The sequence below is a fragment of the Pelobates fuscus genome, chromosome 2, assembly GCF_036172605.1.
Source record: "Pelobates fuscus isolate aPelFus1 chromosome 2, aPelFus1.pri, whole genome shotgun sequence".
Lineage (NCBI taxonomy): Eukaryota > Metazoa > Chordata > Amphibia > Anura > Pelobatidae > Pelobates > Pelobates fuscus.
Genome location: NC_086318.1, coordinates 54,413,364 through 54,439,709, shown reverse-complemented (window position 1 = coordinate 54,439,709; position 26,346 = coordinate 54,413,364). Strand labels below are relative to the sequence as shown.

The 26,346-nt window shown below is 38.3% G+C and overlaps 1 protein-coding gene across 3 annotated transcripts in view; it reads right to left on the bottom strand.

The window, feature by feature from the left end:
- ROCK2 (Rho associated coiled-coil containing protein kinase 2) overlaps positions 1-26,346 on the bottom strand; it is a 176,085-nt gene that overhangs the window by 17,342 nt on the left and 132,397 nt on the right. For 2 of the 3 annotated variants that reach the window (XM_063442154.1, XM_063442156.1), the window contains exons 12-27: positions 25,005-25,053; positions 24,598-24,733; positions 23,190-23,281; positions 22,590-22,836; positions 16,596-16,702; positions 15,343-15,502; positions 13,135-13,295; positions 12,820-13,004; positions 12,096-12,165; positions 7,942-8,045; positions 7,065-7,251; positions 5,675-5,768; positions 4,151-4,245; positions 2,949-3,128; positions 2,135-2,303; positions 996-1,181 (exon numbers count right to left, since the gene is read on the bottom strand). In XM_063442154.1, coding sequence (XP_063298224.1) covers positions 996-1,181; positions 2,135-2,303; positions 2,949-3,128; positions 4,151-4,245; positions 5,675-5,768; positions 7,065-7,251; positions 7,942-8,045; positions 12,096-12,165; positions 12,820-13,004; positions 13,135-13,295; positions 15,343-15,502; positions 16,596-16,702; positions 22,590-22,836; positions 23,190-23,281; positions 24,598-24,733; positions 25,005-25,053 — 2,222 coding nt within the window. The remainder of the gene's footprint in view (positions 1-995; positions 1,182-2,134; positions 2,304-2,948; positions 3,129-4,150; positions 4,246-5,674; positions 5,769-7,064; positions 7,252-7,941; positions 8,046-12,095; positions 12,166-12,819; positions 13,005-13,134; positions 13,296-15,342; positions 15,503-16,595; positions 16,703-22,589; positions 22,837-23,189; positions 23,282-24,597; positions 24,734-25,004; positions 25,054-26,346) is intronic. The other variant, XM_063442157.1, reaches the window with a different exon arrangement.

The window sequence follows — 26,346 nt, the reverse complement described above, 5'->3', positions numbered from 1 at the left end:
GGATTTACCATACACTGAGCCATCATGGTGCAGGATTTACCATACACTGAGCCATCATGGTGCAGGATTTACTATACACTGAGCCATCACAGTGCAGGATTTATTATGCACTGAGCCATCATGGTGCAGGATTTACCATACACTGAGCCATCATGGTGCAGGATTTACCATACACTGAGCCATCATGGTGCAGGATTTACCATACACTGAGCCATCATGGTGCAGGATTTACCATACACTGAGCCATCATGGTGCAGGATTTACCATACACTGAGCCATCATGGTGCAGGATTTACCATACACTGAGCCATCATGGTGCAGGATTTACCATACACTGAGCCATCATGGTGCAGGATTTACCATACACTGAGCCATCACGGTGCAGGATTTATTATGCACTGAGCCATCATGGTGCAGGATTTACTTTCCACCTTCCATTATTTATTATCTACTGTTATGGATCTACTCTGCCCTGAGCCATCTTGGCACAGGATTTACTCCCAATTATCTATTAGTTATCTAGCGTTATGATTAAGGAACTACTCTCCACTGAGCCATTCTGGTGTAAGAGCTACTCTCCAGTATTTCCTTTCTACAATTATGGGTTAGGATCCTTAACATTACGGTGCAGGATCTACTGTCCACTCTACCATTACCTCCATGTGTCACTATGACGTAGGATCTACTCTCCACTCAGCAGGACAACAAACGTTGTTCACACCTATACTACAATATGCTTGTATTATCAGACTACATGCAGAATCTCATTACATGACTCTCTTCCTATGGAAATTCCATTACTGAAGACCTAAAAAGGTTTGCTCAGATGTAAATTTCAAACAGAAAACACTGTGTGCACTTCACATGCGGTCAGTATTCATGCAAGGCTTTGGTGTCCAAAATGTGTAACACAACTGCTCGTGTTAAATAGAGGGGCAGTAAGAAGACATTAGAGGCTCCACACAGTGCAGCACACAGTGGCACAGCGATGTCACCTTCACTATCATCGCTATCAGGCTCTGGGAGGGCTTGTGTACTGGGGTACGGTTCCTCCTCTGAGTCAGAATCAGAGTCGAGAAGCAAGCGAGAACGCGAGGGCTTAGTGGCAATGCGGACAGAAGTAGAAGAACGTTGGTAGGTGAAAGACATGGACTCCATAGTCCGGGACTGAGTGATGTGAACTGGAAAACCAGCATGAAATGGGAGGGAAAGTGCAGATGAGATGTTAGACATTGTAAGTAGAAACAGGAAGAATAAAAAGAAGATCAGTTTAACCAAAAGAAAAATACATCACACACAGTGGTCACGCAGTCTTCTCACTAACAGAGTAACTAAGAGCAAATTTACATCTGGCGTTTCGTACGAGACCTGAACTAATAAGGCAACTTTAACGAAACAACAGGTTTAGAGAGAAAAAAATAAATGAATGTGAATAGCAGAGTATTGTGCCTGCAAATCCAGTATTTATAAAACAAGTCAAACCCATTGTCTGGTATGAAAGGAATACTTGCAAGAAATCAGCCAAGTCTTCACTGTATTAAACCGGCTATTTTAGATTCTGTTTCTACTACTAAGATTATGCAACAATTAACTTCCACCCAAAAGAGATCAGCAATGCTGCCTTTATATAGCATGGTAATGCTAAATGGTTAACGCAAGACAGGAGACATTCTACTAATAAGCCTACATGGATTACAACTACAATCATTACCCATGAATAAATTCTCTGTTCCCAATCTTGGAATGATGAGCAGGACAATATACTCAGGACAATTTAATAATGGAAAAGTCTATATATGTGCATATGTACAAACGTATAAAATTATTTATACAGCGCAAGGGCTCTCATGCACTAAATCTAACAGGCTGATTTATAATTTCCTCTTGAACATAACATATTGCCAGCTGACAAAAGGTACTCTCCTTTTTTGTACATCTGTATACAGCTGGTCAGTATGCTTGTTGTAGTGAAAAAACCACAAGAACACAACTGAGCCAGATACATTTTACTTTAAGATGCACATTTACTAAATTAAACAAAATGTTGTAAACATCAAAATTGATCTGAAAATATGCATCTTGAAATTAAATCTTATTTCCACTATAATTATACTATAGGAGGAAAGAAATTTACCTGGAAATCCGTCATCTGCATCAGCGTCCCCGTGTCCACTACCAATGCTTGTGCTGTCCAGACCGATACTGATGGTCTGCAGCTGGCACCGGAGTTGCTCGATGTCACTGTCTTTGCTGTCTAGAGCCATCTGCAGCTCAATACGAACCTGGCTTTCATCCGCCAATTGCTGTTAGGAAAATAATTTGAATTAGTCTTCAAGATGAGGTTTAAAGATTATTAAATGGACACACCAAGCACCATAACCACTAAGGTTTAGGTTAGTGGTTATGGTACACTTGCCAACAAGGGTTAGTACCACTGGAAAGACTTTGTGGCACAACAAGCCCACTACTTGAACATGTGAAATGACAATGAGAAGGTTTGTAAAAATATATTTACAGAGTATACAGGATTCAGCAGTACTAAAATATAATTAGACCTCTTGGTAGCACCAAACAGGCAAGGGAACAAAACTGAATGTTTGGCCATGCGTTTTGTGAATTTAAACAGAAATGTTTAACATGGACTTGCCATCACAAGTCTAGATGAAAAGGGGAAGGTCAGGTCAGTTACAGAATTTAAATTTGTACACTGTGATAACAAAACAAATAGATTACAATCTAAAATTATACGTAGAGGGCTTCTGTGCTTTGAGAATTGTGAACCACTGAGGTTCTTTTATATAAAGTCATTGTATCTTTAACATAAAACATTTTGTAGCGTGGCTAACAGAAGAAATGTATTTTAGATACAGTGTCACTGTCAGTTTTGTAGTTTACACACCCATCAGCAGCAAGCCCCCTTTCAGTCTCATTTTTGCAAGATTTCTTACCGCCTGCATTTCATTCATTTCTTTCTGGTATTTGATGACAAGGTGAGTCAGTTTTTCCCGCTCAGATTTCAGTTCTAATTGCAGCTTCCGGTTCTCCTTCTCCTTTCGTCGCACATCCATGTCCGGTCCACGCTTCGTGGGAATTTTCCGGTTCATTATCTCAGCCAGTTTGTTTACAGCCTAGCAGAGAGAAGATTGAAAATTCCCAACAGAGAATGATTCATGAAAATCTTTACAACCTATTAAAGCACAGAACAAAACTGTATTTTTGGAGCTTGTTTGGAACTTACCATTTTTTTTTTTTTAAGGACATTTAAAGCATAATGCAGCCTAGCTCCAAGTTGTGGGAAAGCCCAGAAAACTGAGCAGCTGTTACTACCCTGTAAATCAATGCTCATTCACTAACAAAGTGATGGCTTCCACTCAATGTGCGTGAACATGCTCAAATATTTATTTCCTAGAGAACAATGGCTTATAAATCCAGTTCTTGGTTTCAGTTAAATCCACAGGAGTTCAATCACATAGATCAGATCTCCAGGTCAGTTTAACCTTGTGTATTTTATTTTTTTTAAATCGACAAAATAAAAAAAATTAAACAAACCAACAAAGATTAAACAGGGACTGTCTGTAACTTCATCAATCTTAGAACAAGGAGACGACTAAAAATGTAAAAGTTAGCTAAAAGAGGTGTTAAAATTACTTTTGTTTTTTTAACTCTATAGTTTATTTGAAATGTATTAGGTAAATGATATAACTTTTGCAGTGCTGTATGCACAGTCCATGATCACGTCTGGCATTGCTGAACATAATGGCGATACAATTTCTCCAATAGAACAAGGGATGGCAAAGATGCCACAACATGGAAGCAGAGGGGAAGATATTTTTTTTTGTTTGTTTTTAAACGTCTGCCATGTTATCTATCTTAGTAAATGCAGCAATAGCATTTACTGGGGTTAAGGAACAAGGAACGGACACTGCTCTGGAAGTAAAGCTATCACTTTAATACAAAAGGTATACAGGAACAATACTCTGTAACCTGTTACATACCACATGGACATTTGCCATATTTAAAATTAAAATAAAGAGAATAATGGATGCTGACAGTGGAAGAGAATAGCAAGTTTGAGGTGAAAGAGCCACTTTAACGGAATAAGGGACCATGCTTTCACCAACTCCATGTTTTTGGGCAACAAAACACTTACCTGTGTTTTAAGTGTCCTCTCATTCAGCAACTGCTTCTCGAACTGAGACTTGATGACTACAATACTGGTTTCTTCCTCTTTCAGATGCCCGATTTCTGCACGGAAACAGCAAATCAATATACAGCATATACAGAAGGTTAATTCAATCCACACAGTAAAAAGCGAAACACTGCGACTTGACAGACTTCGGGCACCATGATCACTTTAAATCACTAAAGTGGTCATGATGCATGGACTCTTTAAGCAGGGTTAACTTGTTTTCTAGTGCTAATATTGCAACTGCCTTCGGCAAGATATTAGAACATGCTGCCATTCATTGGTACACCAGATCCTTCAGTAAAACAAAACAAATAAAAATAATCTTACAGAACCTACAATGCCCAAAGCATTTTAACTGCTTAGGAGAGGACTTTCAGGGACACTATATTTACCAGAACCACTACAGCTTAATGTGGTGGTTCTGAGGCAAATAGACTTGTACCTGCAGGCTGAGCAGTGTAAACGCTGCCTTTTCTGAGAAAATACAGTATTTACACTGCTGCCTAAAACCACCTCTAGTGGCAGTCACTCCATCAGCCACTAGAGGGACTTCTTTGCAAGTAGATGGTAAACACTTCCCATAGAGAAGCACTGACTCAATGCATCTGTAGGAGCATATGCTGACTGACGAAGTGCTGCTACTTGCTGTGGCAAGATTGGCACGCAGGTAGAGTACGTATTTATTCCATTTAGGGTGGGAGCCAGACAAGCTAAATAATTACTACTTTGTTTAACAAATGTGTTGGGTGATAAATGTTCCCATTATGTCAATATCAATAACTAGATCAACGGTGGAAAGATGAGAGACTGAGTTGACTGTGACAGGTTGGTTGAATTTTCACAGACTGTGAATAAACCAACATGAATCTCTCTCTCTAAAAGTACAGCAGAAATCTACATATTTGGGATTTGAATGTATTGGCAGTACATCATAAACAGGATTCTGATAATTTACTTGCTATGGGCAAGTATAAATTCAACTTGGAAAAATTAAAAGTCTCCTAATAATTATTACCGGTCTAAAACATGAAGGCATATTCCCAGGAGGTTAGTGGCATAAGTCAGTTTGAGTTTTACTCTTCATCAGTTTTGTTACTGGGAGATCTGGCAGAAGTGTCCAAGGATTTACATGGTTAAGATAATTTCTAGGGAATCACAGGCACTAAGGGCAGTGACTGAACAATCAGTGCAGAGAGGTTAATGCTTGCCTTGTTCTGCTTGGAACATTGGGGTCCATACCTGCTCTGCAGTGACCAATTCCAGCAGACATTACTGTTTGTTATCCTGAAAGAATGCCAAACCTTGGAGTCTGACGTGAGACCCAGAGGAAATCCCAAGTTAACCAAGGCTTGTTTGATCCATGCATGTGGACAGCCCAGCGTACAGATCAAGTATGGTTAATGTTAAAATGGTAATATTTGCATACAGATACATATTATTAATGTTTTACAATGTTTTTTATTATCTTAAGTTATAGACACTTACGTTCTTGGGACTCTTTCAGTTTGTTGTTCATATCCTCCTTCTCATTAGCCAAATTGCCTACATCAATTGTTAGCGTCCGGTTAGCTTCTTCTAGCTGTGGGAAGAGAATTTTATTAGGAACAAAATAATAGCAAAGGACTTTTATTTAAGAAAAAAAGACATCATACTTGACATATACATTTTGTAAAAGGGCATAGACATAATTATTGTATTAAAAGAAAAATTGCTTACCAGCATTAAAGGAACACTATAGGGCCAGGAACACAAACATGTATTCCTGACACTAAAGTGTTAAAAACACCATCTAGCCCCCAGCAACCCCCTTCCCCTCTTAATATAGTAAAAATCTTACTCTTATTCCAGTCTGCTGCTGCTGGCACTGTCCTTGATCTGCCTGCTTGGCTGATATCATGAGAACTGTTGTTCTGAGACAATTACAATGCTTTCACATAGGAAAGCATTGGATTGGCTGAGCTTGTCAAGGAGGCAGATCAGGGGCAGAGCCAGCACAAACCAAACAGAGCCTGGGCCAATCAGCATCTCCTCACAGAGATGCACTGAATCAATGCATCTCAATGAGGAAAGTTCAGTTTTTCCATGGAGTAGGTGGAGACACTGAATGGCAGTGCTGCACATTGTGCACTGCCCCAGGAAGCACCTCTAGCAGCCATATGAGGAGTGGCCAGTGGAGGTATCCCTAGACTGTAATGTAAACACTGCCTTTCCTCTGAAAATACAGTATTTACTACAAAAAGCCTGAAGGGAATGATTCTACTCACCAGAACAAAAACAATAAGCTGTAGTTGTTCTGGTGACTATAGTGTCCCTTTAAATAAAAGGTGCACATATGCGCAAAGGGTAATGCCATCTCACAAAAAAATATATCACCAATAGGAAATAGGCAGAACTGATTGGCATGAAGCAATATAAAGCAAAAAAGAAGAGGAGAGTCATTTCACAAGACTGTTGCGCGAGTAAAGTCAATGGTGTTGTGTCAGCATGTAGAAAGATTACTAGCAATTTTCAGGACGTACTCTGATTCAATAAATACGATTCTACAGGAAACTTCAATAAAGCTTTAACTCAATTTTATGTAAAATATAGAATCTTCCAATAGCTTGTTTATGGGGCTAACAGAAATTTGTATTGACAAGCCTTACGGAGTTGTTCCCTTTACAGAGTTTTAATCATTTACAAAATTCTTCAAATACTGTGAACAAAACTAAACTGTACTGCCAATATAAGAAGAAATTCAGGGGACAAAGAAAATGAATATTAAGAACACTACACCGTAAAAAAAAAAATATTTGGGACAGCGGATTGCCTCAAAGTGAGATACTGGATCAGAAATAATGTTGCGGTAAATATCTGGTGTGTACATCTTACGTACAGATGTTATTGTGGCATATTTCTCGGCAAGCTCCTGCTTGTGACGAGCCATCATCTCCTTGATCTCCAGCTCTTTCATAATCTTCTCTTTCTCCAGGTCAGAATACTGCTCCTCGGCGATGGAGCGAGCCAGCTGCTCGGAATCTGCCTTGGTTAGCGTGATTTCCAGCTGAGCGGCCAGAGAATCTCTGAAAATTCCGGTGAACAGACCGTTAACAACACAAGGAAACAGCAACATTTGGCAAACATTACATTTTCAGATAAAGCCCAGTGATCAGTTTAACAAATTGAGGTTTGTTTGTATTTTATTTGTTTAAGTGACAGAGTATTCTGTGATTTCCAAAATAAATGCATTGTGGATTCATTGAGCAACCATCTAATTGTTTAAAGAAAACTTCAACTTCCTTAGATAGTATTTTCCAAGCGTCCGCCAACTTCCTATTTGCCTTTAATATGCCTCAAGCTCCTAATATTGCCCACAGTATTTCAAAAGGGTAGCTATCTCCATAGAGGTGTTATTTTGCTGCCTTCAATTCCACATTATGCTTTGTTTCTATTCTCTCTCTTTACGCCTGTTAACTGTCCATTCTATGCCCCTCCTTAACCCCTTAAGGACCAAACTTCTGGAATAAAAGGGAATCATGACATGTCACACACGTCATGTGTCCTTAAGGGGTTAATAGAATGGATTTTACCCCGCACTTTAGTTCTTCTCTGTCCTTAGCCTTCTTTACATGACAGGCATATCCATGCCCTTATCACTGTAACATAAAGCAGACAATCCCCTAATAACTCCCACTATTTGCCCATTGTGAGGATTACTGGTGTGTGCTAGATGTATTAACAATGGCATCACTACAATCTGTTCCTTTACGCACCTCTCATCCTGCAGTTCTTGGACCTTCTGCTGCATCTCCTTACACAGCTTGGCCTTCTCCTCGCATTCCTCCTTTAACTCCCGAACCTGGGTCTTGTACAAGGTCTTCATGGGAGGGAATAAAAAAACAAAACGTCACAGTCAAAGCACAAAACGACTAATACAGCACAATCTAGGTGAAATTTGAGATAATCAACAGCAATACAGGCAACCTTTAAAATTAGATTTATAATAATATTAGCCTAATATCACACTCCATAAAAAAAGAAAAAAAAGAAAAGAAAATCAGAATCTTTTTATTTTGGGAGCTGTACATATTACATTTAAAAAAATTAAAATGAAACATCAACATGTGAAGAGAATATAATTTTTTTTCATAGAGAACTTGCTTTTTTTTTTTTTTTTTTTAATTCTTTATTTTGGTGTGCATAGAAATTACAAACTTGCCGGTACTGCCACAACAGCAGGTGCCGGCGGTTCTGGTATAGCAAACATAAGTTACAACTGCACGATTTTTTATCTTTAACATACAAGCTTGGTTTCAGGCGAAGTAACACCCGCAGCTCTATACAATCATTTCATTAAAGTTTCATTTTTATACAGGAGAATGAAACGTTCATTGCAACATTATGTAACTGCTTCTAACTTCACCCACAAAATACCAAAGGGTAGGTGTGCTGCGTCATGTTGGCTATTTACCCATGCATGTTTTAATCTCCCTCTATAAAGCTGTTATTTTGCAACTACAGATTAAGTCTATCTCTATTATATTGCCTCTTTAAGACTGCCATCAGCTTAAAGCTAATCAAAATAACCATTTTAGTTATTTACTAAAGTGAAAATTAAAAGTGAATTTAAAAAAAACAAAACAAAGTCTAATTTAAGCCAGTTCAACTATTTGAAATTCTCTTTGAATTCACCTTGAATTCTCATTCTCACTTTAGTGAATGACCTTGTAAGTTATTCAAAGAAAGCATCACGGAACATTAATTTCGCCCCCAAATGAACTGTGCGTTGTCCTGTTCTCTGAGATTCTTTACAGCCGGCCACTTGAGGGCGCTGTGATACAGAGTATGAATATGAGACCCAGAAGGTTTGTCTGGATACTGGCGCTTAAGTGGTTGTGTTTCTTGTCCCCCAGTGGGAAAATAAAATGTTTAATGCACAAATAAACGTTGAGGCGGATTAGGGTTGCATTTTTCATTCTACTGCCATTAAATAATAAGTTACTCAGAAATATTTGAAAACCGTAAACCAAATTAACTGCCTATACCCAGGGCCGGATTAACATAGGGGCTGATGGAGCTGCAGCTCCAGGCCCAGGCCCATGGAATAGGCCCATTGATTTAAAAAAAAAAAAAAAAAAAATAAGTTTTTTATTTTTTACATTTTTTACACACACACACACACACACACACACACACACACACACACACACACACACACACACACACACACACACACACACCTCTCTTAGGGATTCCACCTTTCTTTTATTTTATTGGAACAGCCAGTATTTGAGGCTGCCTGGCTGGTGCCAATATTGCAGTGATACTGGCAATACAAATGCTGGTATTTTTCTCAGTATAAACAAGAGATTACTCTGCAATACCAGCATTGGCCAGTAGGGGTGACTGTATGTGGAGACAGGCAGGGATAGGAAGCTCCAGCATATCCCTCCCTGCCTATCTCTACTCACTGATCTGCAGGGGTGCAGCTACAGAGAGTCCAGACAGCAACACCCACCCTGTAGAGACAGCCTACAGCTCAGGGAAGTAAGGAATGGGGGGAAAGGCTGCAAGGAGACATACACTGAGACACTAAGGGACACTGGGAGACATTAAGGCAGACACTGAGACACTAAGGGACATTGGGAGACATTATGACACAGACACATGAGGACACAGTGTCCCTAGTCTCCCAGTGACCCCTAGTCTCCCAGTGTATAGAATCCATCTATACAGCAGAATCAAACTAAGTAGTTTTTTGGTGATTTTACAGCATTTTCTCTTATGTCACTCCTTGTGATTTACATCATGTGATGTCACCCATACATATTTAATTATGCAAATTAGTAAGGCCGGTATGTTTTTCCAAGAAATGTGGCAACCCTAGCTACTTTTCACATACTCTTACTTAAGTATGGAAACTTAAGATGGATGTATGGAAATAAAACTTGTGTGGACTGACTGACAGTATAGTTGAAGGGACACTATAGTCACCAGAACAACTACAGCTTATTGAATTTGTTCTGGTGAGTAGAATCATTACTGTCAGGCTTTTTTCTGTAAACGTTGTCTTTTCAGAGAAAATGCAGTCTTTACATTACAGCCTAGTGATAACTTCACTGGCCACTCCTCAGATAGCTGTTAGAGATCCTTCCTGGGTCATGGCTGCCTAAAATGCATCCAAACATTCAGTGTCTCCTCCCTCTGCATGCAGACACTGAACTTTCCTCATGGAGATTCATTAATTCAATTCGTCTCTCTAAGGAGATGCTGATTGGCCAGGGCTGTGTTTGAATCATGCTGGCTCTGACCTGTCTCTTTGTCAGTCTCAGCCAATCCTATAGGGAAGCACTGTGATTGGATCAGGCCACCACTTCTAATGATGTCAGCAGACTGCTTTTTTCTGAGGCAAACAGCATGCAGAGTTACAGCTTCAGGCTTGAATACAGTAATATTTTTACTATATTTATGGAGGCATGATGGGCCCAGGGGGGCTAGATGGTGGTGTTAACACTATAGGGTCATGAATTCATGTTTGTGTTCCTGACCCTATAGTGATCCTTTAACCCCTTAAGGACACATGACATGTGTGACATGTCATGATTCCCTTTGATTCCAGAAGTTTGGTCCTTAAGGGGTTAAGGTAATGCTGACTTTGGTCTCTCTAACACTGTGGCATGTTCCCTTTCTTCTACACTCACTACATACACCTTTTATCTGTCCCAGACTATATACCAGGAGCTTCTGCCTGCTAGTAAGAAGGTAAGGAGACAAGTGGACCAGCGAGTGCTAGGGGACAGTCCTTAGAAAGCGTTGAGCGAGCGCATTATTAGATGCATTTATGCCAAGCTCAGGGTGCTGTCTGCATAGTATGCCCTTAGTTGGCCAGCTGCATGATTGGCAGGCAGCCTGACATGCATTCATGCCAGGCTGGCCTTCTAATTCTTTGTGCAGACATGTCCTCTTTTTGGGCATGTTCGCCTCTTTTGGCAGGTTACGTGATTTGCGTCAGTGGCACACCCTTTTAGCCTGCCCATTGACTTCCTGCTTGACTGGACACTGTTGTTAGGGGTTATGGATTTACTTGAAAGATGAAAACATAAATTAGAGAGAGATTAGCCTAGGGTATGTGCTTTCTTATAGCTGCTTTTTTCTTTCTCTCCAGCACCATCTCCATCAGATACATGACGCTTGGGAGTGTTTTACTGTTTTTGGTCGATATGATTCTGTAATTAGGCCCGTCATAATTGTCAGCACCAGGCCCACTGGGCTCTTAATCTGGCCCTGCCTATACCATACACATACTCAAGTAAGTGTCACTTAAAGAAGCACTAATGTCACCCAGACCACTTGATCTCATTAAAGCGGATTGGGAGCAGTATTTCTGACATTTTAACTCTGCAATTAAACCATTACAGCTTTGTAGAAAAGGCAAGGTTTAATTAACCTCTAGTGGCTGTCTTATAGACAGCCACTAGAGGCGCTTTATCCCTCCAGAACCAAGTCAAACTCAGTCGTGTAATTAAAAGCTGCCGATAGCATCATTTGATTGGAGGAGTAAGGCATTTGGAAACGCATGTATATCTCCAATTTATTGCTTCTCTATGCTTCTCATGCTGATGTCTTTGAAGGGGAAGTGAGTGGCTGCAGTATAACAAACCACTGGGAGTTTTCTATGGAGAAAATAACTCATTTAATTCAAAGTGAACTTGCTGCACTGCAATAAAGGTATTTCTGTGAGTGACATGTGCGATTGTCTATTTTCGGCTAGACTGTACCTGTAGCGGGTACCTACTAATTTCAGAATAAGGATTGAACAAGACTCCAGTACAAATTCCTGGACTGTGCAGATGAGCTGAATCCAAATTCAGAATAAAATGTGGGATTTCTCAACATTTCTAGGTTTAATAATTTTAAAGATACATACTGAGAAATACTGTTCTGCTTCCAGCTGGTCTTGGAGCTCCTTCATTTGGCCATCTGCATCTTGACGCTCTCTGTGCAAAACACGAAACAAACATTGCAAATATGGTATTGTGTTTCCTCTCCTTTCCAGCACTCATCTGCATATTTACCCAACAAAGATTGTGGTAAATTTCTATACAAAGTGTTAATTATGCACACGGACTCAAGATTAGACCTTCTATAAAGAGAGTCCACCATTACCCTTTAATAATATAATATTTTAGCCGTAACAGTGCAAAACTGCGTCACGTCCAAATCATAAAAGTCAATCCTAGATGGCAGCACATGTAATGTACAAATTCTTTTGGAACACAACAATTAAATGAATAAATATATTTTAGGCCACACTAGGGTCCTCTAAAAGGAACATTTGAATAACCCTTTTATATCTGCATGTGGTTTGGTGCAGACATATAAGTTTACTCAAAATACTGCAATAAACAGACATTTTTCTAACCGTAACAAATTGCAAAATGTTGAACAAAAGACAAAGGTAGACTTCTCATGTCCCTTTTTTTTTGTTCTAAAAAGTATGTTGCGGAGCTACAATAAAATCATTAATGCCATTTAGCATTTTTTTTTTTTTTTTTTTTTTAATAGATGGAAATTCTATGAATACAGATTTTGTTCTACTCCCACTGTAACACCCCAGCAGTGTAGAGCATGAGTATGCTGCGGTCTCATACTTGCGGAGTTCGCTGTTCTGTTTCTCAAAGCTGAGTTTGATCTCGGTCAGGTGGTTGATCTCTTGCTTTAATTGCTTTTCGGACATCTTCAAGGCGTTGACTTGCTGCAGCTGCATCTTCAAGTCATTCTGCGTCAAGCTGCGCTTCTGTGTCTCTTGTTCAGTTTTTAATGTTAAATTCTTAACCTAAAAATTGAACATAAAAATATTAACACAAATACAAAATACATTTGCCACTGTTGTCTTTAGGTCCAGCCCTGAGCGAAGCACTTGTTACTAGGAAGATCAGATGTGCCGCATAAAGCACAGTACTCACATCCTCCGTCAGTTTGTCTTTCAGTGCGTCAAGCTCATTGATCTTCTGCTTGGCTTGTTTAAGGTCGCAGTCCAACATGGAACACTGCTTTTCGACATCCAGTAAGTTGTTCTCCAATCTCTGCTTAGACGCTCTCTCATCCTGAAGCTTCTTCTCCATGTCTGCGAAAAACAAACAATTTCTCAGGTTGTAGCAATTAGATCAGGCTAAACCAACTACACCTCTAATGACACTTTTCTATTCTTTGGGAACCCTATCCTACACAAAGCTCTCCAGATCTACATCTCCCATTATGCTCTACCAGTCTACAAGAAGAGTAGTTGTACAATGGAGAGAAAAGCTACCACATAGCTATTATGTCAACACAAGCCGAAAAACATTTCAATTATGGAGCTCATTGAGTATACTTCTCAATTTAAACCCAAATAAATGGGAAACAATGCTATAAACCAGCTAAAGCAGAAAACACTAAATGATTCATGCTGAAAGATCAAACCCCTTTTAATAACTACACGCATCAGCTGACTTTAAATAATTAGCAGAAATATCTAAAAGTCTAAAGAAAAATGTTTTTTACAGCTACAAGAGCAAGAAAGAGAAAGAGAGAGAAAGTTATCTCAGTCTTAAAACATGTGAATATCTCTACATGAGGAATACACAAGAGACCTGGCTTCTAACACATTAACCCCTTACACATTAATAATGGCCTACGCAAGAAGAGCATTTGTGTTCTTTAATGCCATCGTGTAAAGCGCTGCTGTGACTAAATAAATAAAGGAGATGTGCTGGCATTAAGGACTTTCAAGATCCCAAATGTAACAAAAGGAATTAATGTTGTTGGTCCTTTAGGAGTTAAATAATCAAAGAAGAGTTAAAATGAGAGAATGATGTGAATGTTGCCAGCATACCTGGGAAATTAGGCTGCATTCCACCAATATAATCTGGTTGCCAGTGGAGGACAGCATGTCTTTATTTAAAGATGCCAGGCCTGAATACTGTCGACTGTGCTGTGTGTTTATTTTGGCCCAGCAATAGCTGAAACTTTGTGTCTTTATTTCAACATGTGTGAGGTCTGTTCATGCCAGAGACGCCCCAGATATAGTCCTACGTTCACCTCGCAGGCAGAATCAAGCCGTGACTTTATTTGACCTCCTGAGAGACGCATTCTGCTGGATGGGATTCTTGTGGCCGGGTCTCGCAGTGACTCTAGCAATGGCATGCTGTGCGTCACTCATCTGGTATGACTTCCACTAACGGCTTCTCCAAATGTTCAGGACAAAGCTTTAACCCCATAGAAACACTGATCTTGAAAGCGAAACCCGTAACATTCACACTTTATTGAAAGCAGCTGAACACTGCCCTAAAAAATTACACGCAGTGTAAAGATTGGTCTGAATATGAACCCACCAAGGTAGAGGTACTTTGGAATAGGGGAGGATGCCAAGTATCATTTGGACATATATATAGGTGATTGAATTGCTAGGCGACTATCAAAAGGGAATGCATTCAGTCAGTTGATGGAGTAAGTAACAGGAGAGCAGACAGAGAGAAAGAAAGAAAGGAGCAGCCTTAGCTAAAGTGGAAAAGAAACCACAAAAATAGGAACAGAGAAGCAGTCTAGGAGACAAGCTTAATGAGAAAGCAATAGGAAAGCAGAATGCGAGATTGGTAAGTGGGCTCATGGGGGGTAGTGGGAGAGCTCTAGAGATGTTGACTGGGAGAGAAGCAAAGTGAAGGAGATCTAAAGAAGGAACAGACAGAACAACAGGTAGGCTGATGGGGTGAAAGGCTGAGTGAGACAGTGATGGGAAAGGACAGAAGAAGACAGAGGTACAGGCAAGTAGGCAGTGAATAGACAGTCCAATGCAAACCTTAGAAACCTGCACCTAATCAAAGTTGGACATTAGGAACTCAGTCACTGACTTTATTTAAGTGAGGAAGTCAGCCATAAAAGCTGACATTGCTACGTTTGGCATAGAGAACATTTGTTCTCAGAGCTGTCTGACAGTTTGCATGTTCAATATTAATCAATTATACGACTTTAACGAAAACACCAGCAGACATAGGACTGAAGTCTGGCAATCATTAAAATTTTATACAAATGTTTGTTATTGGAATGAATAAACCATAGATGGACTTTAAACCTCAGTAACAGTTGTTCCATCAATCTGAAGGCCTGTCTAATGGACCAGTAATAGAAAGCTCTACCTTTCATGGCCTCTGATTTTGTCTCTTCGATAGACTGGTAGATTTTATTCTTGTCGGCCAGCCGGGCCTTTGTGGCTTTGTGTTCGGCTTCCTCTTTTTCCACGTTTTGTTGGAGTGCTTTCAGTCTGTAAGTAAAATCGATCTCCAGATTGCTCTTTTCCTACAGGTGAACGAGAAGACAAATTGAGAAATTCACATTCTAGAATGGGACGTGACTAATATGCATTAGCCCAAAATGTACAATTGTTCCTATGAAAAGATAAAGGCCATTACTAAATATACCCTTCACGTCAAGTAATACTTTCCAAAATGAGTTAAAAGGGCATGGGTGTTGGGGGTGAAATCAGCTGTCGAGTTCAGCTGCTGGGGAGATTTAAGACCTCACCACGTAACCATAGTTGGATAAATTGGTGGATTTGTTATTTGGACTGACAGATGCACATATGTCACAATGTTCCAAATGTAACTTTTTGGGAACCTCAAAAAATCCAGTCAATCTTCATCTAATGGTGGCATTCAACTAGTTTTACTGGATAAGACATATTAGCACAAAATATAAGATATAACAGCCTCTCTCTCTTTTGACCTGATCATAGTTTGAACTCAGTTGAAGGCTGCACCTTTAGCTTGGTTGCATTTCGAGAGAAGGAACATGGTTTGAACATTGTTTATTTTACTATGATCTCATTTACCTCACTATCCTCTTTGTCCACATAGTTAAGACATTTTGCTACACTTATCCAATTCTACCCTTATTATTTTAAGACCCATCTCAAGGATTTAAATCTCTTGCTCTCATTCAGCTTCTTGGCCCTCCATCACCTAGTCTCCAGGTCTTTACAGATTTGTCCTTTGATGTATAACTTTTCACTGCCAATATTTTCATCCTGCACCACCCATTTGTTGTAACAGCCCTTAGCCTGGTTTTATGTTCTGCTCATAACTTTCCTTTTCCGAACACAATACACGGCTCAATGCAGGTTGGAAGAGGTAGATATCCCAGTTTAAGTGTCATGTCCTACAGTAGATATATTGGGGTAAGGACTAGGGAGCAGCCTTGCAATTTGAGAAAGAACTGTGTTCACACTCACACACGGCTTTACCGGCAAACATTGCTTAAGCGTGCAGAAGGACGCTCAGCTACTGTATCAAGGCTTGTTGAGCTGGTTATAGACCACACATTTTCTATAATTGGGTTAAAGTGACAGAAGGTTCAGTGTCTCAACATGATAATACAGCATTTATTGAAATACCTTCTCTAAAACAGACTGTCTCTCTTGAAGCTGTCGTTTTTCTGCATCGGCTTTAGCCATCAACTCTCTTGCTTTTTTCAGATCTTCTTCTAAGACAGATATTCGACCTGCAGAGAGAGTGGTCCATACAAATCATGAAACATATTTCAGAAAAGCCTGCATCTGTCCAGCACAAGTGGGGAGGTGGGTGACTGTTTAATTACAACTGTGAAAACACACGCACTGGCCATATGTGTTCAAAATCATTAGCAAACATTCATATACTGTCCAACTGTGGCGGAAATTACAATATCGTTTGATAATTATCACGTGAACCGCTGCTGATCAGCCATTAAAAATGTCAAAGTAATGACAATCACACTGTTCTGATACTTTTCAAAATCACTTTTACGGGATTATTTTTAGGTGGCTTATACCTTTCACAATAATCTTTCCCAACAAGTAGACACTTAAATCAATGGACCCTTAGCCAATTCAATACCTAAAAAGACTTAAAGTCACCGAAGAAACACTTTCCCCTGAGTTCATCAGATTTGCAAGCAGCGATCAGTTAAAGCACTTTAATATTATTGCCATTATTATTGGGTAGGTCTTCTTAGGTTCTTGATGAGGTCCTCAGTGGTTGATATGAAAAACAAAATTAGACAAAAAGGAAGACCAATAGTGCACAACCGTTAAGGATAGTGTCACGGACAACACAGAAGAGAAAAATGTCAACTCACAATCAGTAGAGCTATGCCCAGCTCTAGGTAAAACAGCATACAGTGGTATTTGAAACTCCCCACATGTAGGATATAGCTGGACAATAGGTGATTCTTCAATACTTTGTACGACGACTCAAATGCGTGTCAGCATGTAAAAAACATAAAGGAAAAAAGCGGACCAATGGTACAATAACGTATGACACCTGCAGCTACAGACAAACACTGAAGTCCTGAGAGTGCTAACTTACAATAATAAGAGCTATAACCAGCTCTGAGTAAAACAGCATACAGTGGTATTTATACTCCCCACATGTAGGATATCCTTCTGTTGATGTATGGAGTGCAGGATTTATGAAAGACAAAAGCACAAAAGAGGGCCTATAGTGTTCTCAGTGAATAAAATAGCGCAAAAGGTAAAAATGAAACGTACTTACAATAAATAGAGCAGCCACACTGCTCTATGAACCAGGCGTGAGTGGAATAATCCCCACCTAAGGATTTCTTTGTAGTACTGGATCTTTAAAACAGTAGAAAACAGCCAGGATAAAAGTAGCAAAAAATAAAAATAGAAGGACTGACCATAAGAATATAGGTAGTCTAAAAATACTTTAAAAATAACAAATTTGTAAAAACAACGCGTTTCGCCCAAAATAGGCTTTTTCAAGAGAAGACAGATACTCCTGGCTGGTTACATTATATAGGCAGCAATAATGGCTTGAATTTGAAAATTGGCGCCATAATGACGTCATTAGCATGTGATCGCGATCACTAGACATGTACACATATACAAAATAAACATAAAAGATATAGAATGATCGTTTTACATAAATGAATACTTAAAATGGTTACAAACCCTTGTATAGTGCTTATAGACTATTAAAAATTACCTTTTATTTGACAGAAAAAGAGAAAGATATAAATGAATCCAAAGGTGAAAGGTTGCGAAAGCGCAGCCGTGAGTGGGGTCAAATGTAAGAAGTGACCGAGGTGCAGTATGGGGAGTGAGGTTGTGATCGCGTCCCACATAAAGGGCGTGATCTAAAAAAAGGGGGCGGACCTCGCAGCCGAAATAGGGGAATATGGTGTGATCGTGGCAGCCATCTTACTTGTGGGCAAGTGTATTAGATAAAATACAAGTGCTATTTGTAGCAATGTGGATGTGTATAATAGGTTATAGCATATTATATAATGAAGGTGAATGTTAAATAAACTTATACAATTTAATAATATTATATATACACAATTGATGTATCAGCATGTGATAAAGTATTCTATATTGTAACTTTTATTTGTTATATTAGATTTAAATTTGGTGATTTTATTTGGCACTGACTTTTGGGTGGTTTTACAAACAATGCATTTTTTGCATTTGAAAAAACCTTTGACATTAGATAAAGCGGATGATTTTTTTGGTTAAAAGTGTCTTAAAATTAGGGGCACCACGAAAAATAATTTTAGGTTTTTCGGGAATAATTTTATTAAGAACAGGGTCTTCTAATAAAATGTGCCAATGTTTTTTGATGGTTTTTTTATGTCTCTGTTTTTGTTATTATAGTCAAAGATGATGGGCAAAAGTGAGGTAGTATTTTGAGTTTCTTTATTTTTATATTTTAAGAGGCTGCTTCTGTCATTGGATTTTACTTTAGTGATAATAGTGTTAAGTTTATCTTCTGGGTAGTGTTTCAATAACTGTGTTAGTGCACACCTTTTTAAAAAAGGTTTTAGTGTTTAATTGTCCGTCTTTAATAAAATTATTAATAAATAAGCAGAAAAAAGATTGCCAGAATCTAAAATTCTTTTTATTATAGAGGGTATTAAGATTATCTTAAACAATAACTTCTTTTGGTTTTTAGATTCCTTTTATATCCAAAAAGGGGTACGGCTATGGGAACCATGTTTGCCCCCAGCTATGCAAACTTATTCATGGCAGATTGGGAAGCTGATGCAGTTTGGGGTGACCAAGAATGGAGGGCAAACCTGGTCTCCTATTTCCGCTATATTGACGACCTGTTTTTTTTATCTGGAATGGCACAAACCGCTCGCTACAACTGTTTTTAAAACACCTTAATCAAAATGACAGAGGTATAGTTTTAACTTCAGAGTTTAGTAAGGAAGAAATTAATTTTTTAGACCTAAATATTTTTATTAAAGACGGACAATTAAACACTAAAACCTTTTTTAAAAAGGTGTGCCCTAACACAGTTAACATTTTAAAAAACAATTTTTTAGACAAACACTACCCAGAAAATAAACTTAACACTATTATCACTAAAGTAAAATCCAATGACAGAAGCAGCCTCTTAAAATATAAAAATAAAGAAACTCAAAATACTACCTCACTTTTGCCCATCATCTTTGACTATAATAACAAAAACAGAGACATAAAAAAACCATCAAAAAACATTGGCACATTTTATTAGAAGACCCTGTTCTTAATAAAATTATTCCCGAAAAACCTAAAATTATTTTTTGTGGTGCCCCTAATTTTAAGACACTTTTAACCAAAAACTTCACCAAAACCAAGTTAAAAAAATCATCCACTTTATCTAATGTCAAAGGTTTTTTCAAATGCAAAAAATGCATTGTTTGTAAAACCACCCAAAAGTCAGTGCCAAATAAAATCACCAAATTTAAATCTAATATAACAAATAAAAGTTACAATATAGAACACTTTATCACATGCTGATACATCAATTGTATATATAATATTATTAAATTTGATACGTTTATTTAACATTCACCTTCATTATATAATATGCTATAACCTATTATACACATCCACATTGCTACAAAAGCACTTGTATTTTATCTAATACACTTTCCCTCACTTTGCCCACAAGTAAGATGGCCGCCACGATCACACCATATTCCCCTATTTCGGCCGCGAGTTCCGCCCCCTTTTTTTAGATCACGCCCTTTATGTGGGACGCGATCACAACCTCACTCCCCATACTGCACCTCGGTCACTTCTTACATTTGACCCCACTCACGGCCGCGCTTTCGCGACCTTTCACCTTTGGATTCATTTATATCTTTCTCTTTTTCTGTCAAATAAAAGGTAATTTTTAATAGTCTATAAGCACTATACAAGGGTTTGTAACCATCTTAAGTATTCATTTATGTAAAACGATCATTCTGTATCTTTTCTGTTTATTTTGTATATGTGTACATGTCATGTGATCGCGATTACATGCTAATGACGTCATTATGGCGCCAATTTTCAAATTCAAGCCATTATTGCTGCCTATATAATGTAACCAGCCAGGAGTATCTGTCTTCTCTTGAAAAAGCCTATTTTAGGCGAAACGCGTTGTGTTTTTACAAATTTGTTATTATTAAAGTATTTTTAGACTACCTATATTCTTATGGTCAGTCCTTCTATTTTTATTTTTTGCTCCTTTTATCCTGGCTGTTTTCTACTGTTTAAAAGATCCAGTACTACAAAGAAATCCTTAGGTGGGGATTATTCCACTCACGCCTGGTTCATAGAGCAGTGTGGCTGCTCTATTTATTGTAAGTACTTTTCATTTTTACCTTTTGCACGATTTTATTCACTGAGAACACTATGGTCCCTCTTTTGATCTTTTATCTTTCATAAATCCTGCACTCCATACATCACCAGAAGGATATCATACATGTGGGGAGTTTAAATACCACTGTATGCTGTTTTACTCAGAGCTGGTTATAGCTCTTTTTATTGTAAGTTAGCACTCTCAGGACTTCAGTGTTTGTCTGTAGCTGCAGGTGTCATACGTTATTGTACCATTGGTCCGCTTTTTTCCTTTATGTTTTTTACATGTTGACACGCATTTGAGTCGTCGTACAAAGTATTGAAGAATCACATATTGTCCAGCTATATCCTACATGTGGGGAATTTCAAATACCACTGTATGCTGTTTTACCTAGAGCTGGGCATAGCTCTACTGATTGTGAGTTGACATTTTTCTCTTCTGTGTTGTCCGTGACACTATCCTTAACGGTTGTGCACTATTGGTCTTCCTTTTTGTCTAATTTTGTTTTTCATATCAACCACTGAGGACCTCATCAAGAACCTAAGAAGACCTACCCAAGACCCCCTTGTGTATTTTCAGAGACTTGTCTTTTTATTACCTCCCATTCCACCTAGCGCACCCTGTATTTTTGTTGTTTCCTGCTCCCAGATTTATTGAAGGGTTTGAGGGTTGCCCTTCCCCTCAGGTGTGCAGCTCCTTTCACCTCTGTGATCAGTACTGTAGCGCTGTTCCACCCCAAATTCTATTTCTCTTTGTTACATGTACACAAGACCTGAGATGTCCAACCTGAACTCTAATATTAATGTTGATTTAAAACATAGGAGACTAATGACACACGTCACCTAGGACTATCACTGCCCCTGCACTATAAAGAGGGTCAAATATACAGGCCTAAGCTCTCCAAGATGGATCCATATTGTTTGTCACTAACTTAGTGATCGGTCCGGTTTTAAGACAATAAGATTTCCTAACTTTAGCAGCATTACCAGCAGAAAGAGACTGACATTTTCGATTCATGTTGAAAACACACTAATGATACCGCCAAAAAGTCAGAAAAAGTTACTGATCACATCCCATAGCTGCATCGTAATTTACCCCAATCACTTATATTAATTAATATTCTTGTATTTGGCACATGTAAAGTCAGTGATTTATAAACTCATAGTATATAAAACTAACGAGATTATTAACCATCTATGAAAAATTCAATATTTGCATGCCAAAAGCCATGCTACAGATATTCAGGACATTAATGTATTCTACACTTTAATACTTTTCTATGGCCTTCACAAGCTGGAATTTGATCAGGGAATTTCACATTTTAACCCAAAATAGCCAAGCTGGAAAAATAAGTTGGACAATGTATTAAATCGGATTACTAATTTCTTTTTGCCAATTTCAAATAAACTTTTTTTTTTTTTTTTTTTTTTAGCCTGTTTATACAGAATTATTGAAACACCGCTCAGAACAATGAATGAATCAATGGAATGCAAGAAACATTTTGAAAATATATTTATTTTGCCTCTGCAGCTTGGGTGGTAAAATAGTTTTGGACTAAGCAGTAGCATGGTGTTCTCATAAGCAGAGGCTTAAAGTCAATGATGACCTAACTGAGGGTACACATTACGGTGGATGCTGGATAATGACTGCGCCGAATGGCACAGTGTTCATGTTTCATTCTTGTGTTTATCCCCCGACTCTCCTTACACTTTTCTGACCCTAGCTAAGGGCTTTGTGAATCAGCCGCAATGAGAAACTCTGACAGATGTGTTTTATACCTTGAAGGTCGCTGATCATTTCCGAGCCATGTGTCCAGTCTCTCCTTTCTGACTCCAGAGCAGACTGCAGGTTGATGAAGTCTTTTTCTAGTTTCAGTTTGGCATTTTCCAGCATGCAAGTTTTATCCTGCATTTCCCGGTTGTTGGCCTCTAACTGCTGGATCTGTTTGGACATTTCTGTCTGGGTTTTCCGCAGCCGGGCTGCTGTGTCAGACTCTGTGCGTGATAAAAGATTGGCTTCATCCAGCTACAAAAATCAGAAATATAGAATTAAATTACCCCTCTAATAAAGAACATAATAATGAAACATGGTGGATGGTGTGGAGTGGGTTCTGTATGTGTTAATATTATGAAGCAGATAACATTAACAATTGAAAGGATTGAACAGATTATTACGCCAATAAAATACTTTTTTGACAACTTAAATTAGTAGAAGAGTTACTTTCCAATTTTATTTGAATTTAACTGAGCAGAATCTTAATCTACTTTTTGTATGATACTTCTTTTAGTGTGGCCATTTGTGTTTTACGTGTTCCTTGTATTTGTCAAGCACAGCATGCTTTATGAAATGTTTTCTGTTTAGAAGAAGTGCAGGTGTACCTGTCTTTGAAGCTGGTTCATTTTCTCATTAGATATTTGGGAGCTTTGGTTCCTCTTTTTCAGATCATCAAGTTGATCCTTCAAACTGTTCACTGCAAAAGACATCGACTGTTATCAATATCTAATTTTAAGCACACTTGTTACAGAATACCTGGACCAAAAAAAACTGAACAATTCATCTACAGACCACGTTCCACTTTATTTTATTGCTGTGAAAGATTACACTCTAGAAACTAAAAGGGACTCTCAACACCATAACTACACCAGCTTATTACAGTGTGTATTGCAACGATTCTTCAGATACAATGCCTCTGGTTTCTGTCTAACCATCTGAGTGATCTGACTTAATTTGGGGCTCTCTGATTGCAATGAGGAAAATTACCAAATGGTTTTGGGCATTTTAACTGCATAGCTTCCCCCTATAATAATTGTGTTGCAGGGACACTCTGAAGAACATACAAATCTGTATAGTTCGGTTGCCTCGAGTATACATCGCTCTTTACCAAGACTTTTATTTTAAAATGTTTAGAAGGGGAAAAAAAGATGAAAGGAGTGGTGGGTGAGAAAAGAGGAAGGTGGGCTCTTTAAAGCATTCGCTGTCCACAATTTATCATCCATCTAAACAAGGTATAATTAACCCTTCTTCATTATCAATGTCAATTTTGTCCAACTTTCATGACATTGAAAGGCAGCTGGTACTAAACTAACACATTCTGAACTCTATCAGTAAACCGCCACCATCTACGATCATACAGATTTGTTAACTCTGCACTCTGAGCTGAGCTGAGGAGGGATGGGTCTCCAGGCCCATTAATTGTCAAATCATTCCTAGATGGAAAAAAATACATATATTTTTGATATTTTAAATGGCAATACGGACATCTAATTTTGTGGAAAAGTAATGAAAATAAATTAAATTACAATTGTCCACTAAACCAGGTTGAACTAGTGTTACATTTCTATTCCCTTATGCAATTCTATCTACATTTCCAACTTTTCCTGAGAGTTATGTTAAAATTATAATGTGAACTTTCAGTGGCAACTCACATTAGGCGTTTGCATTTGAAACAACAGATTGAAAAATATATAATAATAGATACATGGAACAGCTACTTTTATCTGCTGGAAAATATTATTTTGAACATTTAACGGATTGGCTTCAAAAGCTGCTGAAAGCTGCTATATGTCTATGAGTGGGTGGCACTTGACAGCCTGGCTAGTTACGAATCCATTTGTTTCAGTTTTCTGCCAGCACAAATTCACAATATGTATACAGCTTTCTTCCCACTGCATGATATAAGTAGGTACATCATATTCCTCTGTGACTTCCAACTAAGTATAATCTTTGATACCTACACCTTCCTGTTGCATTATGGGGAATTGGCCAAGTTCCTTTAAAGAAACAAACCTTCACTTTCCAGGCTACGTTTCTTATCTGCCTCATTTTCTGCTTTTCTTTGGTACTCTGTGTTCTTGTGTTGCAGTAAAGCTTTCTCTCGCTCTAGCTGCCGATTCATGGATTCAAGGTTTTTTCGAGAATTTGCCTAGTAAATAGAAAGAAAAAAAAAAATATATAGAATTTTAACTTTACAATGCGGGTAACAGAATATGCAAATAACGTTTTATAACATTCTGCATAATTAATTTTTAATTGCTCAGAAATTTGGAGCAGACCAGTTAAAAAAAAAAAAAATCACAGATGCAGGGAATTTGAGGAAAGACATGCCCCCCATGACTTTTTTGCCTGAAATATACAGGATGGATTTTGTTTCCCTCTTTTCTTGCTGCAAAATGAGCATTAAGATAATTTTTTACCTCTTCATCCAACTCTTTTACGGTCTTCTCTAGACGAGCATTCACTGATCTGTGGAAGAAAACACCAGGCGATGAAAATTACAAAGTTACAGAACAGCCTGCACATTGTTGCAGCCAATGGTACATGCTCTCCTGTGAATTTTGGCAATGCCAGTAATCAAGCTTAAAATTTCCCAGAATAGCTGGCGACAAAAGAAATTGCAGCATAACTTTCATTCTTACGTTAAGAAAATTACATTTGTTCGAAAAGTGATGAAAAGCTAGGCAAAGTTATGTTAAACAGAACCACCAATACGTGAATGGCAAGATAGCCTTTACGTAAACTATAAATTGTAATTAAGAGGAGGGAAATTCATATGTTTTGTTATAGAAACACTAAAAGAAGGCCAAATATTGACAAACGTGCAACCAAGTGTTTGGCTGACACTTGCATTACCTGCCAAAAATGAGTGTGATAGAAGGATTTGAAAAGTTCTGGAATCGAGATGTTTAAATAAACTGTGCTAAATAGACAATCCCATGGTCAAATCATATGTATGCATATGGCTGTCTGCTACCCAGCTAATAGCTATGGGTTGCCAACAGTATTGTGGCACACATACATAAGAAATATTCCTTCCCACCATGCCATGAAAGCCAACGTGTCCACTATTTACATCAATAATGTAATATCTCTACAAATATAATTTGATTTGGACAGGAAAGTGACTCATGTTGTGTATTTCCCATATGGGAATTAATGTAACACTTTATAAATATGTGTAAGAGATGGGCGCTGAAAGTGACAAGCCCCACGGCTGCCCTAAAGAATGCAGTCTATGTGTTCGGAAGCATGTAACATCTGGTTCCATGGAAGTCATGATATGATCTGCACATGGAGACGTCCGTATCAGCAGCACACGTACAGATTAATACGGTTATTTACTAAAATAACAACCGTCAGGAATTCAAAGAGGATTTCAAATTAAAGCCCAAAATATCTGAACGAGAAGCATAGCTGACTTGCAGAAGTTTTCTAATTTGGCAATTTTGGATTTAAATTTGAAATCCAAACTGTGAGAACTGTTGGGGAAACAAAGTGAATTCCAAGGGAATTTCAAATTTAAATTCAAAATGGCTAAACAAGAAAACTTCTGCAACTCACCTATGCTTCTAGCTCAAATATTCTGGGCTTAAATTTGAAATCCACTTTAAATTCCTAACATTTTTTTATTTAAGTGAATAACCCAGTAAAATGAAATACCTGCCTCCATCTTGGATCTAGGACCATACTGCAGCCTCTTTTTTTTGTTTTTTGGATGCTACGAAGGACGTAAAGAAATAAGCCCACACACCCTAGCTG